The sequence below is a fragment of the Lonchura striata genome, chromosome 32, assembly GCF_050655825.1.
Source record: "Lonchura striata isolate lonStrDom1 chromosome 32, ASM5065582v1, whole genome shotgun sequence".
Taxonomy (NCBI): domain Eukaryota; kingdom Metazoa; phylum Chordata; class Aves; order Passeriformes; family Estrildidae; genus Lonchura; species Lonchura striata.
Window position 1 is genome coordinate 6,164,288 of NC_140734.1, and position 13,428 is coordinate 6,177,715.

Here is a 13,428-nt window from a genome sequence, read left to right on the forward strand (position 1 = left end):
CACACCTGGGATACACCTGAGATAGACCTGGGCACAGCTGGGCACAGCTGGGATACACCTGGGCACAGCTGGGATACACCTGAGATAGACCTGGGCACAGCTGGGCACCTGGGATACACCTGGGCACAGCTGGGCACAGCTGGGACACAGCTGGGATACACCTGGGATACACGTGGGCAGAGCTGGGATACACCTGGGCACCTGGGATACACCTGGGATACACCTGAGATAGACCTGGGCACAGCTGGGATACACCTGGGCACACCTGGGATACACCTGAGCACCTGGAACACACCTGGGCACAGCTGGGCACAGCTGGGCACTCACATGGGCACCTGGGATACACCTGGGATACACCTGGGCACAGCTGGGATACACCTGAGATAGACCTGGGCACAGCTGGGCACTCACCTGGGCACCTGGGATACACCTGGGATACACCTGGGATACACCTGGGATACACCTGAGATAGACCTGGGCACAGCTGGGATACACCTGGGCACAGCTGGGCACAGCTGGGATACACCTGAGATAGACCTGGGCACAACTAAGCACTCACCTGGGCACAGCTGGAATACACCTGGAACACACCTGGGATACACCTGGGCACAGCTGGGCACTCACCTGGGCACACCTGGGCACACCTGGGATACACCTGGGCACAGCTGGGATACACCTGGGCACCTGGAACACACCTGGGCACACCTGGGCACAGCTGGGACACACCTGGGCACAGCTGGGACACACCTGGGCACAGCTGGGCACAGCTGGGACACACCTGGGCACAGCTGGGACACACCTGGGCACAGCTGGGCACAGCTGGGACACACCTGGGCACAGCTGGGCACAGCTGGGACACACCTGGGCACTCACCTGGGCACCTGGAACACACCTGAGATACACCTGGGCACACCTGGAGGGGCACCGGAGGGGTGGGGACACACCTGGGCACTCAGCTGGGCAGTGGGCACGGGGACACCTGTAATGGGTGGGTGGGCGTGGCCCGGGGGTGGGCGTGGCCTGGGCGGGCGTGGCCTGGGCGGGTGTGACTCGCGGTGGGCGTGGCCTACAATCGGTGGGCGTGGCCTGGGTGGGTGCGGCTCGCTGTGGGCGTGGCCTGACCCCCGGTGGGCGTGGCCTGCTTCCCCGGTGGGCGTGGCCTGGGTGGGTGCGGCTCGCGGTGGGCGTGGCCTACAATCGGTGGGTGTGGCCTGGGTGGGTGTGTCTCGCGGTGGGCGTGGCCTGTGTGTGTGCGGCTCGCGGTGGGCGTGGCCTACAATCGGTGGGCGTGGCCTGGGTGGGCGTGTCCTGACGCGGTGGGCGTGGCCAGGGGCGTGTGGAACGTGCCGTACGTCAGCCACGCCTACCTGGTGGGCGGGGCCGCGCTGCGGGGGCCGCTGGGGGAGGGGCCGGTGTTCGACCACGCCCACCTGGACCCCGACATGGCGTTCTGCGCCCGCGCCCGCGAACAGGTGAGCCCCGAAACCCCAGAAAGCACCCCAAAAACGACCCGAAACTGACCCGAAATCGCCCCAAAAACTGACCCGAAATCGCTACAAAAACTGACCCAAAATCACCCCAAAATCGACCCAAAAACTGACCCAAAATCACCCCAAAAACGACCCAAAACTGACCCGAAATCGCCCCAAAAACTGCCGAAATCGCCCCAAAAACGACCCAAAACTGACCCGAAATCGCCCCAAAAACGACCCAAAACTGACCCGAAATCGCCCCAAAAACGACCCAAAACTGACCCGAAATCGCCCCAAAAACTGCCGAAATCACCCCAAAAACGACCCAAAACTGACCCGAAATCGCCCCAAAAACGACCCAAAACTGACCCGAAATCGCCCCAAAAACTGCCGAAATTGCCCCAAAAACCGAACTGAAATCGCTACGAAAACCGTCCCGAAATCGCCCCAAAAACTGACCCGAAATCACCCCAAAAACTGACCCGAAATCGCCCCAAAAACCGACCCGAAATCGCTCCAAAAACCGACCCGTAATCACCCCAAAAATGACCCAAAATCACCCCAAAAATGACCCGAAAGCACCCCAAAAACAACCCCAAAACTGACCCGAAATCACCCGAAAACCTGCCCAAAATCGCCCCGAAAACTGACCCGAAATCAGCCAAAAATGACCCGAAATCGCCCCAAAACCCGAACAGAAATCGCCCCAAAAACTGCCGAAATCACCCCAAAAACTGACCCCGAAATCGCCCCAAAAACTGACCCAAAATCACCCCAAAACCCGCCCAAATCGCCCCCAAAACGACCCGAAATCACCCCAAAACCCGCCCAAATTGCCCCAAAAACTGACCCAAAATCACCCCAAAAACTGACCCGAAATCACCCCAAAAACTGACCTGAAAGCAACCCAAAAACTGCCGAAATCGCCCCAAAAACTGACCCGAAATCGCTACAAAAACTGACCCAAAATCACCCCAAAATCGACCCAAAAACTGACCCAAAATCACCCCAAAAACGACCCAAAACTGACCCGAAATCGCCCCAAAAACTGCCGAAATCGCCCCAAAAACGACCCAAAACTGACCCGAAATCGCCCCAAAAACGACCCAAAACTGACCCGAAATCGCCCCAAAAACGACCCAAAACTGACCCGAAATCGCCCCAAAAACTGCCGAAATCGCCCCAAAAACGACCCAAAACTGACCCGAAATCGCCCCAAAAACGACCCAAAACTGACCCGAAATCGCCCCAAAAACTGCCGAAATTGCCCCAAAAACCGAACTGAAATCGCTACGAAAACCGTCCCGAAATCGCCCCAAAAACTGACCCGAAATCACCCCAAAAACTGACCCGAAATCGCCCCAAAAACCGACCCGAAATCGCTCCAAAAACCGACCCGTAATCACCCCAAAAATGACCCAAAATCACCCCAAAAATGACCCGAAAGCACCCCAAAAACAACCCCAAAACTGACCCGAAATCACCCGAAAACCTGCCCAAAATCGCCCCGAAAACTGACCCGAAATCAGCCAAAAATGACCCGAAATCGCCCCAAAACCCGAACAGAAATCGCCCCAAAAACTGCCGAAATCACCCCAAAAACTGACCCCGAAATCGCCCCAAAAACTGACCCAAAATCACCCCAAAACCCGCCCAAATCGCCCCCAAAACGACCCGAAATCACCCCAAAACCCGCCCAAATTGCCCCAAAAACTGACCCAAAATCACCCCAAAAACTGACCCGAAATCACCCCAAAAACTGACCTGAAAGCAACCCAAAAACTGCCGAAATCGCCCCAAAAACTGACCCGAAATCACCCCAAAACCCGCCCAAATTGCCCCAAAAACGACCTGAAATCACCCCAAAAACTGACCCGAAATCGCCCCAAAAACTGACCCGAAATCGCCCCAAAACCGACCAGAAATCACCCCAAAAACTGCCCAAAATCACCCCAAAAACTGCCCAAAATCACCCAAAAAATTGACCCGAAATCACCCCAAAAACTGACCCGAAATCACCCCAAAAACTGACCCAAAATCACCCCAAAACCCGCCCAAATCGCCCCAAAAACGACCTGAAATCACCCCAAAAACTGACTCGAAATCGCCCCAAAAACTGACCCCGAATTTGCCCCAAAAACCGACCTGGGGGGCCCCGAAATTTTGAAATTTAATTTTGGGGAGGGATTTTGGGGAAATTTGGGGGATTTTGGGGTGATTTTTGTTGATTTTCAGGGGATTTTGGGTGGGATTTTGGGTTGAATTTCGGGGTGAATTTGGGGGATTTGGGGGTTAATTTTGGTGTAAATTAGGGTGAATTTTGGGATGAATTTGGGAGATTTTGGGGTGAATTTTGGGGTGAATTTGAGTTGAATTTTGGGGTGAATTTGGGGGATTTGGGGTTGAATTTTGGGGTGAATTTTGGTGTAAATTTGGAAGATTTTGAGGTGACTTTTGGGTTGAATTTTGGGCGGTTTTGGGGTAAATTCGGGTTGACTTTTGCATTGAATTTGGGGAATTTGGGGTTGAATTTTGGGGTGAACTTGGTTGAATTTTGGGGTGAATTTGGGGTAAATTTGGGGTAAATTTGGGGTGATTTTGGGCGTTTTTGGGGCTCCCCAGGGGCTGTTCCTGCACGTCACCAACCGGCGCCACTTCGGGCACCTCCTGGTGATCGACGGCTTCAACGGCACCGGGCGGCGGCACCCGGAGCTGTGGGAGAGAACCAGGAACCCCTGGGTCAGTGAGAACCAGTACAAACCAGTACAAACCAGTATAAACCAGTATAAACCAGTACAGACCAGTATAAACCAGTATAGACCATTATAGACCAGTATAACCCAGTACAGACCAGTATAACCCAGTATATCCCAGTATAACCCAACAGCACCGGGCGGCGGCACCCGGAGCTGTGGGAGAGAACCAGGAACCCCTGGGTCAGTGAGAACCAGTACAAACCAGTACAAACCAGTATAAACCAGTATAGACCAGTATAAACCAGTATAGACCAGTATAAACCAGTATAGACCAGTATAACCCAACGGCACCGGGCGGCGGCACCCGGAGCTGTGGGAGAGAACCAGGAACCCCTGGGTCAGTGAGAACCAGTACAAACCAGTACAAACCAGTATAAACCAGTATAAACCAGTACAGACCAGTATAAACCAGTATAGACCATTATAGACCAGTATAACCCAGTATATCCCAGTATAACCCAACGGCACCGGGCGGCGGCACCCAGAGCTGTGGGAGAGAACCAGGAACCCCTGGGTCAGTGAGAACCAGTACAAACCAGTAAAAACCAGTATAAACCAGTATAGACCAGTATAAACCAGTATAGACCAGTATAAACCAGTATATTCCAGTATATTCCAGTATAACCCAGTATAGATCAGTACAGACCAGTATATACCAGTAAAAACCAAACCAGTATAGACCAGTATAAACCAGTATAGACCAGTAACAAACCACCCAGGCACCCCCGTTAGCTCCCAGTAACCAATCCCAGTGCTCCCAGTAACCAATCCCAGTGCTCCCAGTAACCAATCCCAGTTCCCCCCCAGTCCCTCCCAGTATAAACCAGTTCCCTCCCAGTTCCTCCCAGTCCCTCCCAGTCCCTCCCAGTTCCCTCCCAGTTCCTCCCAGTCCCTCCCAGTCCATCCCAGTCCCTCCCAGTCCCTCCCAGTCCCTCCCAGTTCCCTCCCAGTCCCTCCCAGTCCCTCCCAGTTCCCTCCCAGTTCCCTCCCAGTCCCTCCCAGTTCCCTCCCAGTCCCTCCCAGTCCCTCCCAGTTCCCTCCCAGTTCCCTCCCAGTCCATCCCAGTCCCTCCCAGTCCCTCCCAGTCCATCCCAGTCCCTCCCAGTCCCTTCCAGTCCCTCCCAGTCCCTCCCAGTCCATCCCAGTTCCCTCCCAGTTCCTCCCAGTCCATCCCAGTCCATCGCAGTTCCCTCCCAGTTCCTCCCAGTCCATCCCAGTTCCCTCCCAGTCCCTCCCAGTCCCTCCCAGTCCATCGCAGTTCCCTCCCAGTTCCTCCCAGTCCATCCCAGTTTGGCCCTTCCAGGACTGGGATCAGCTCTATCTCCATCGCAACTTCAGCCGCGTCCTGGAGGGGAGCCTGATCCAGGAGGTACCGAAAACATCCCAAAATATCCCAAAAATGCCCCAAAATTTATCCCAAAATATCCCCAAAATTATCCTAAAATATCCCCAAAAAATACCCAAAAATATCCCCAAAAAATATCCCCAAAATATCCCCAAAAATATCCCCTAAATTATTCCAAAATATCCCAAAATCAAACCAAAAATATCTAAAAATTATCCCAAAATATCCCCAAAATTATCCTAAAATATCCCCGAAAAAAATCCCAAAAATATCCCCAAAAAATACCCAAAAATATCCCCTAAATTATTCCAAAATATCCCAAAATCAAACCAAAAATATCTAAAAATTATCCCAAAATATCCCCAAAATTATCCTAAAATATCCCCGAAAAAAATCCCAAAAATATCCCCAAAAAATACCCAAAAATATCCCCTAAATTATTCCAAAATATCCCAAAATCAAACCAAAAATATCTAAAAATTATCCCAAAATATCCCCAAAATTATCCTAAAATATCCCCAAAAAATCCCAAAAATATCCCCAAAAAATATCCCAAAATATCCCCTAAATTATTCCAAAATATCCCAAAATCAAACCAAAAATACACCCAAATATCCCCAAAATATCCCCAAAATTATCCCACAATCAACCCAAAATTGTCCCCAAATCATTCCAAAATTATCCCAAAAATATCCCCAAATAGCCCAAAATTATCCCCAAAATCAACCCAAAATTATCCTAAAATATGCCAAAATTATCCCAAAATCAACCCCAAATTATCCCAAAATATCCCCAAAATTTTCCCAAATACAACCAAAATTATCCCAAAATATCCAAAAAATATTCCCAAAATATTCCCAAAATATCCCAAATATATTGCAAAAATATCACAAAAATATCCCAAAAATAATCCCAAAATTATCCCAAAATATCCCCAAAAAGTCCCCAAAAATCAGCCTAAAAATATTTTTTGGGGGGATTTTTTTGAGGTTCTTTTGTTTTGGATTTTTGGGTTTTTTGGGGTGATTTTGGGGTGAATTTTGGGGTGAAATGTCCCGTTTTTAGCCCTGCCCGGACGTGTTCCAGTTCCCTTTGGGTTTTGGGGTTTTTTGGGTATTTTTGGGTGTTTTTGAGGTTTTTGGGGGGATTTTTCGGGGGATTTTTCAGGGGTTTTTTTTGTTTGCATTTTTAGGGTTTTTGGGGTGATTTTGGGGTGAATTTTGGGGTGAAATGTCCCGTTTTTAGCCCTGCCCGGACGTGTTCCAGTTCCCTTTGGGTTTTGGGGTTTTTTGGGTATTTTTGGGTATTTTTGGTATTTTTGGGGGGATTTTTTGGGGGATTTTTTTGGGTTTTTTTTTTGTTTGGATTGTTGGGTATTTTGGGGTGATTTTGGGGTGAATTTTGGGGTGAAATGTCCCGTTTTTAGCCCTGCCCAGACGTGTTCCAGTTCCCTTGGGGTTTTTGGGGGTTTTTGGGGTATTTTGGGGGTTTTTGGGGGGATTTTTTTGGGATTTTTTGTGGAATTTTTTGGGGTTTTTTTTTGTTTGTATTTTTGGGTTTTTTGGGGTGATTTTGGGGTGAATTTTGGGGTGAAGTGTCCCGTTTTTAGCCCTGCCCAGACGTGTTCCAGTTCCCTTGGGGTTTTGGGGGGTTTTTGGGGTATTTTTGGTATTTTTGGGGGGATTTTTTGGGGGATTTTTTTTGGGTTTTTTTTGTTTGGATTGTTGGGTATTTTGGGGTGATTTTGGGGTGAATTTTGGGGTGAAATGTCCCGTTTTTAGCCCTGCCCAGACGTGTTCCGGTTCCCGCTGTTCTCGGCGCGCTTCGGGCGGGAGCTGCGCGAGGAGGCGGAGCTCCACGGGGGGTGGGCGGAGCATCACCAGGTGGGCGGGGCACCCCAAATTTGGGATTTGGGACCCCAAAATCGGGATTTGGGACCCCAAAAATGGGGGTGGGACCTGAAAAATTGGGATTTGGGACCCCAAAAGTGGGGGTTGGGACACCAAAAATTGGGATTTGGGATATCAAAAATGGGGCTGGGACCCCAAAATTCGGATATGGGACCCCAAAATTGAGGGGGAGACCCCAAATTTGGGATTTGGGACCCCAAATTTGGGATTTGGGAGCCCAAAAATGGGGGTGGGACCTGAAAAATTGGGATTTGGGACCCCAAAAGTGGGGGTTGGGACACCAAAAATTGGGGAGGGACACCAAAATTCGGATATGGGACCCCAAAATTCGGATATGGGACCCCAAAATTGAGGGGGAGACCCCAAATTTGGGATTTGGGACCCCAAAATTGGGGGGGATTCAAAAATTGGGTTGTGGGACCACAAAAATGGGTGGGTGGGGACCCCAAAAATTGGGGTGGGACCCCAAAAATTGGATTTCGGACGCCAAAAATGGGGGTGGGACCCCAAAAATGGGGGAGAGAGCCCAAAATTTGGATTTTGGACCTAAAAATTGGGATTTGGGACCCCAAAAATTGGGGGGGGATCCAAAAATTGGTGGGCGGGGCCCTAAAAATGGGGGTGGGACCCCAAAATTGAGGAAGGGGTCACTCAGTGGTCACTCAGGGTCACTCAGTGGTCACTCAGTGGTCACTCAGTGGTCACTCAGTGGTCACTCAGGGTCACTCAGGGTCACTCAGGGTCACTCAGTGGTCACTCAGGGTCACTCAGTGGTCACTCTGGTCACTCAGTGGTCACTCAGGGTCACTCAGTGGTCACTCAGTGGTCACTCTGGTCACTCAGTGGTCACTCAGTGGTCACTGTGGTCACTCAGTGGTCACTCTGGTCACTCAGTGGTCACTCAGTGGTCACTGTGGTCACTCAGTGGTCACTCTGGTCACTCAGGGTCACTCAGTGGTCACTCAGTGGTCACTCATTGGTCACTCAGTGGTCACTCAGTGGTCACTGTGGTCACTCTGGTCACTCAGGGTCACTCAGTGGTCACTGTGGTCACTCTGGTCACTCAGTGGTCACTCAGTGGTCACTCAGTGGTCACTGTGGTCACTCTGGTCACTCAGGGTCACTCAGTGGTCACTGTGGTCACTCTGGTCACTCAGTGGTCACTCAGTGGTCACTCATTGGTCACTCAGGGTCACTCAGTGGTCACTCAGTGGTCACTCATGGTCACTGTGGTCACTCTGTCCCCAGCCGCTGTCCCGGGCCCTGCCGCTCTCTCTGCTCTCCCTCGATCCCGTCCTGCAGGGGGCGCTGCGGGAGCTCCTCCCCCCCCTGGCCCGGCGCCTCTTCCCGGGATACGCCCCCAAGGTGGGCGGGGCTTGGGAAAGGGGCGGGGCTTGGGAAGGGGCGGGGCTTGGGAAAGGGGCGGGGCTTGGGAAAGGGGCGGGGCTTTGGAAAGGGGCGGGGCTTGGGAAAGGGGCGGTGGTTGATAACGGGGCGGGGCTTGGGAAAGGGGCGGGGCTTGGGAAAGGGGCGGGGCTAAGGGAGAGGGCGGGGCTTGGGAAAGGGGCGGGGCTTTTGAAAGGGGCGGTGGTTGATAAAGGGGCGGGGCTTGGGAAAGGGGCGGGGCTTGATAAAGGGGCGGGGCTTGGGAAGAGAGACAGGGACTTGGGAAATGAATGGGGTTTGGGAGAGGGGCGTGGCTAAGTAAAAAGGGGCGGGGGTAATGGAGAGGGGCGGGGCTAAGGGGAAGGTATGGGGCTTAGAGAAAGGGGCGTGGCTAAGGGGAAATGGGCGGGGCTAAGGGGAAATGGGCGGGGCTAATGGAGAGGGATTGGTTTTGTGAAAGGGGCGGGGCTATGGGGAAATGGGCGGGGTTTAGAGATAGGCGGGGCTACGGGAAAGGGGAGGGGCTTGGGGAGATGGGCAATGGTATGCAAAAAGGGGCGGGGCTAATAAAAGGGGCGGGGTCTTAAAGGCGGAGGAGCTTGGGGAGATGGGCGGTGCTAAGGGAAAAGGGGCGGGGCATGAGAAATACGCATGGCTTGGGAAAGGGGTGGAGCCTGTGGAAGGGGCGTGGCTCTAAAGGGGTGGAGCCTGAGGGGGGGCTTATGGAAAGGGGTGGAGCCTGTGGAAGGGGCGGGGCTCTAAAAGGGGTGGAGCCTGAGGGGCGGGGCTTAGGGAAAGGGGCGGGGCTCTAAAAGGGGTGGAGCCTGAGGGGCGGGGCTTAGGGAAAGGGGCGGTGCTCTAAAGGGGTGGAGCCTGTGGAAGGGGCGGGGCTCTAAATGGTGGAGCCTGTGGAAGGGGCGGGGCTTAGGGAAAGGGGCGGGGCTCTAAAGGGGTGGAGCCTGTGGAAGAGGCGGGGCTTAGGGAAAGGGGTGGAGCCTGTGGAAGGGGCGTGGCTTAGGGAAAGGGGCGGGGCTCTAAAGGGGTGGAGCCTGAGGGGTGGAAAAGTGGGCGGGGCTTGGAGCGGTTGCGGTTGGGAAAGGGGCGTGGCCTCGAGAAGGGCGTGGCCAAAGGGGGCGTGGCTTGTCGGGAAAGGTGCTGAATGGGCGTGGCCTTTGAATGCAAATCGGGGGTGGGCGTGGCTCTGGGGGCGTGTCCCCCTTAGCCACGCCCACCCGCCCTGCCCCAGGGCCGGACCGTGCTGAGCTCTGTGGTGCGGTATGACCCCGCCCCTTCCGGCCACGCCCATCGAGGCCACGCCCCTTCCGGCCACGCCCCCTCGGCCCCGCCCCGGCCCTCGGCCACCATCAGCCTGAGCGTCAGCCTGGGCCCCGCCCACGTACGGACTGGGAGCACTGGGAGCACTGGGAGGGACTGGGAGGGACTGGAGGGAACTGGGAGGGGATTGGGGGGGACTGGGAGGGACTGGGAGGGGATTGGGAGGGACTGGGAGGGACTGGGAGGGAACTGGGAGGGACTGGGAGGGAACTGGGAGGAACTGGGGGGGACTGGGAGGGACTGGGAGGGACTGGGGGGAGCTGGGAGGGAACTGGGAGGGAACTGGGAGGGACTGGGGGGGAACTGGGAGGGACTGGGAGGGAACTGGGAGGAACTGGGATGGACTGGGAGGGAACTGGGAGGGAACTGGGAGGGACTGGGGGGGAACTGGGAGGGACTGGGGGGGGACTGGGGAGGGACTGGGAGGGATTGGGAGGGATTGGGAGGGGACTGGGGGGGAACTGGGAGGGACTGGGAGGGAACTGGGAGGGACTGGTTTATGCTGGGAGGGACAGGGATGGGTCACTGGTTGGAACTGGGAGTTACTGGGATGGGTTATGGGATCTGTACTGGTCCATACTGGTCCGTACTGGTCCATACTGGTCCGTACTGGTTCCAGGGCGGCGGCTGGCTGTTCCCGCGCCACGGCTGCCGTGTCCCCGCGCCGCCGCCGGGCTGGGCCCTGCTGCACCCCGGGCGCCTGACGCACCTGGCCCAGGGCCTGGCCCCGGCCGGCAGCGCCCGCTACGGCCTGGAGCTGCTGCTGGACCCCTGAGCGGACTGGGATGGACTGGGAGGGACTGGGATGGACTGGGAGGGGATTGGGAGGGACTGGGAGGGACTGGGAGGGGATTGGGAGAGACTGGGATGGACTGGGATGGACTGGGAGGGGATTGGGAGGGACTGGGATGGACTGGGAGGGGATTGGGAGGGACTGGGAGGGGATTGGGAGGGAGCTGGGAGAGACTGGGATGGACTGGCAGGGACTGGGAGAGGACTGGGAGGGGATTGGGAGGGACTGGGAGGGGATTGGGAGGGGATTGGGAGGGACTGGGATGGACTGGGAGGGACTGGGAGGGACTGGGATGGACTGGGAGGGGATTGGGAGGGACTGGGATGGACTGGGAGAGACTGGGATGGACTGGGAGGGGATTGGGAGGGACTGGGACAGACTGGGACACAAACTGTGGACACTGGGATGGGACTGGGAGGGACTGCAGACACAAACTGGGGACACTGGGACAAACCGGGATGGACTGGGGACACCAGGACCAAAACTGGGGATACTGGGATGTAACTGGGACACAGACTGGGCAAACTGGGATGGACTGGGACACCAACTGGGCAAACTGGGATGGACTGGGAGGGACTGGGACACCAACTGGGGACACTGGGACACCGTGGAGGACATCAGAGACCAACCCCCGCCACCACCCGGCCCTGCTGGTGGACCCCGGATGGGGACACTGGGGACACTGGGGACATTTTGGGGACACCTGAGGACATTTTGGGGACACTGGGGACACCTGAGGACATTTTGGGGACACTGGGGACATCATCGTGGACACCGAGGGACATCTGGGGACATCACTGGGGACATCACTGGACATTTGGGGACACCGAGGACCCGTTCGTGTCCCCAAATTGGGGACACCTGAAGACACCATCGTGGACACCGAGGGACATCTGGGGACTTTTGGGGACATCGAGGGACTGACCCCCACCATGGCCTCGTGCTCCTCGTGGACCCCACCTGGGGACATTTGGGGACATCGGGACCCGCCTTTGGACCCCACTGCAACTTTGGGGACATTTTGGGGACATTTTGGGGACTTTTGGGGACTTTGGGTCCCGCCCTTGGACCCCACTGTGGCCTTGGGGACATTTTGGGACATTTTTGGGACATTTTCAGAACATTTGGGGACATCAGGACCCACCTTTGAACCCCACTGCAACTTTGGGGACATTTTGGGGACATTTTCAGAACATCTGGGGACATCAGGACCCACCTTTGGACCCCACAGTGGCCTTGGGGACATTTCAGGGCATTTTGGGACATTTTGGGGACATCAGGACCCACCTTTGGACCCCATGGTGGCCTTGGGGACATTTTGGGGACATCAGGGTCCTGCTCCTGCCATGGCCACGTACTCCTCTTGGTCCCCAATTTGGGACATTTTTTGGACATTTTGGGGACATCGGGACCCGCCCCCACCTCGGTGTCCCCAGAATGAGGGGGGGACCCCAAAATTGAGATTTGGGGACACCCCTGGACTTTGGGGACCCCAAAATGGGACGGGGAGACCCCAAAATGGGATATGGGGACCCCCCGCAGGACATTGGGGACACCCCAAAATTTTGGGGACCCCAAAATTGGATTTGGGGACGTTAAAATGGGATTTGGGGACCCCAAAATTGGATTTGGGGAACCCTCCCCAGGACACTCCTCACCCTCAAGGACCCAAAAATAGAATTTTGGGGATCCCCCCCAGGATTTTGGGGACCCCCCCCGGGACATCGGGGACCCCAAAATTAAATTTGGGGACCCCCCCCCCAACCCGGACATTGGGGACCCCAAATTTGGGGGATTTTTGGGATTTTGGGGATCCCAAATTGGGACATTAGGGTGCCCCCGATGACGTCACGGGGGGGTTCCCCCTTTTCCCCTTCCCCCCCCCCCAAATTTCGGCAATAAAACCCGGGGGGGGGGGTTCCCCCCCCGCCGTGATGACGTCATCGCGTGGGTGTGACGTCACTCCTCGATGGGGGGGGGGGTGGGATGCCGCGTTCTGATTGGTGGGGGCGGCGTGCGCCCCTCCCCCACATTCCAGCCAATCCCAGAGCCCCTCCCCCAAATTTTGGCCACGCCCCCAATCCCAGCGCCCCTCCCCCACCCTGCAGCCCCTCCCCCAAATTCTGGCCCCTCCCCCAAATTCTGACCACGCCCCCATTTCCAGAGCCCCTCCCCCAATCCCAGAACCCCTCCCCCACCTCTCAGTCTCCCCCCCACCTCCGTAGCCCCTCCCCCAAATTTTGGCCACGCCCCCAATCCCAGCGCCCCTCCCCCATTTTCTGAACCCCACCCCAGCGCCCCTCCCCCAATTCCCGAGCCCCTCCCCCAATCCCAGAGCCCCGCCCCCAAATTCGGACCACGCCCACCAATTTCAGAGCCCCTCCCCCACTCCGCAGTCCCTCCCCCACCTTTGTCGCCCCTCCCCCGAATT

General features: G+C 55.6%; 2 protein-coding genes across 2 annotated transcripts in view; one reads left to right on the plus strand and one right to left on the minus strand.

The window, feature by feature from the left end:
- Positions 1–11,123, plus strand: part of PLOD3 (procollagen-lysine,2-oxoglutarate 5-dioxygenase 3) — a 30,743-nt gene extending 19,620 nt beyond the window's left edge. The window contains exons 15-21 of the mRNA XM_085564082.1: positions 1,331–1,472; positions 4,095–4,211; positions 5,532–5,597; positions 7,355–7,456; positions 8,732–8,848; positions 10,116–10,265; positions 10,824–11,123. Coding sequence (XP_085420208.1) covers positions 1,331–1,472; positions 4,095–4,211; positions 5,532–5,597; positions 7,355–7,456; positions 8,732–8,848; positions 10,116–10,265; positions 10,824–10,979 — 850 coding nt within the window. The 3' untranslated portion in view covers positions 10,980–11,123. The remainder of the gene's footprint in view (positions 1–1,330; positions 1,473–4,094; positions 4,212–5,531; positions 5,598–7,354; positions 7,457–8,731; positions 8,849–10,115; positions 10,266–10,823) is intronic.
- AURKB (aurora kinase B) overlaps positions 1–13,428 on the minus strand; it is a 61,970-nt gene that overhangs the window by 17,439 nt on the left and 31,103 nt on the right. The window lies entirely within an intron of this gene.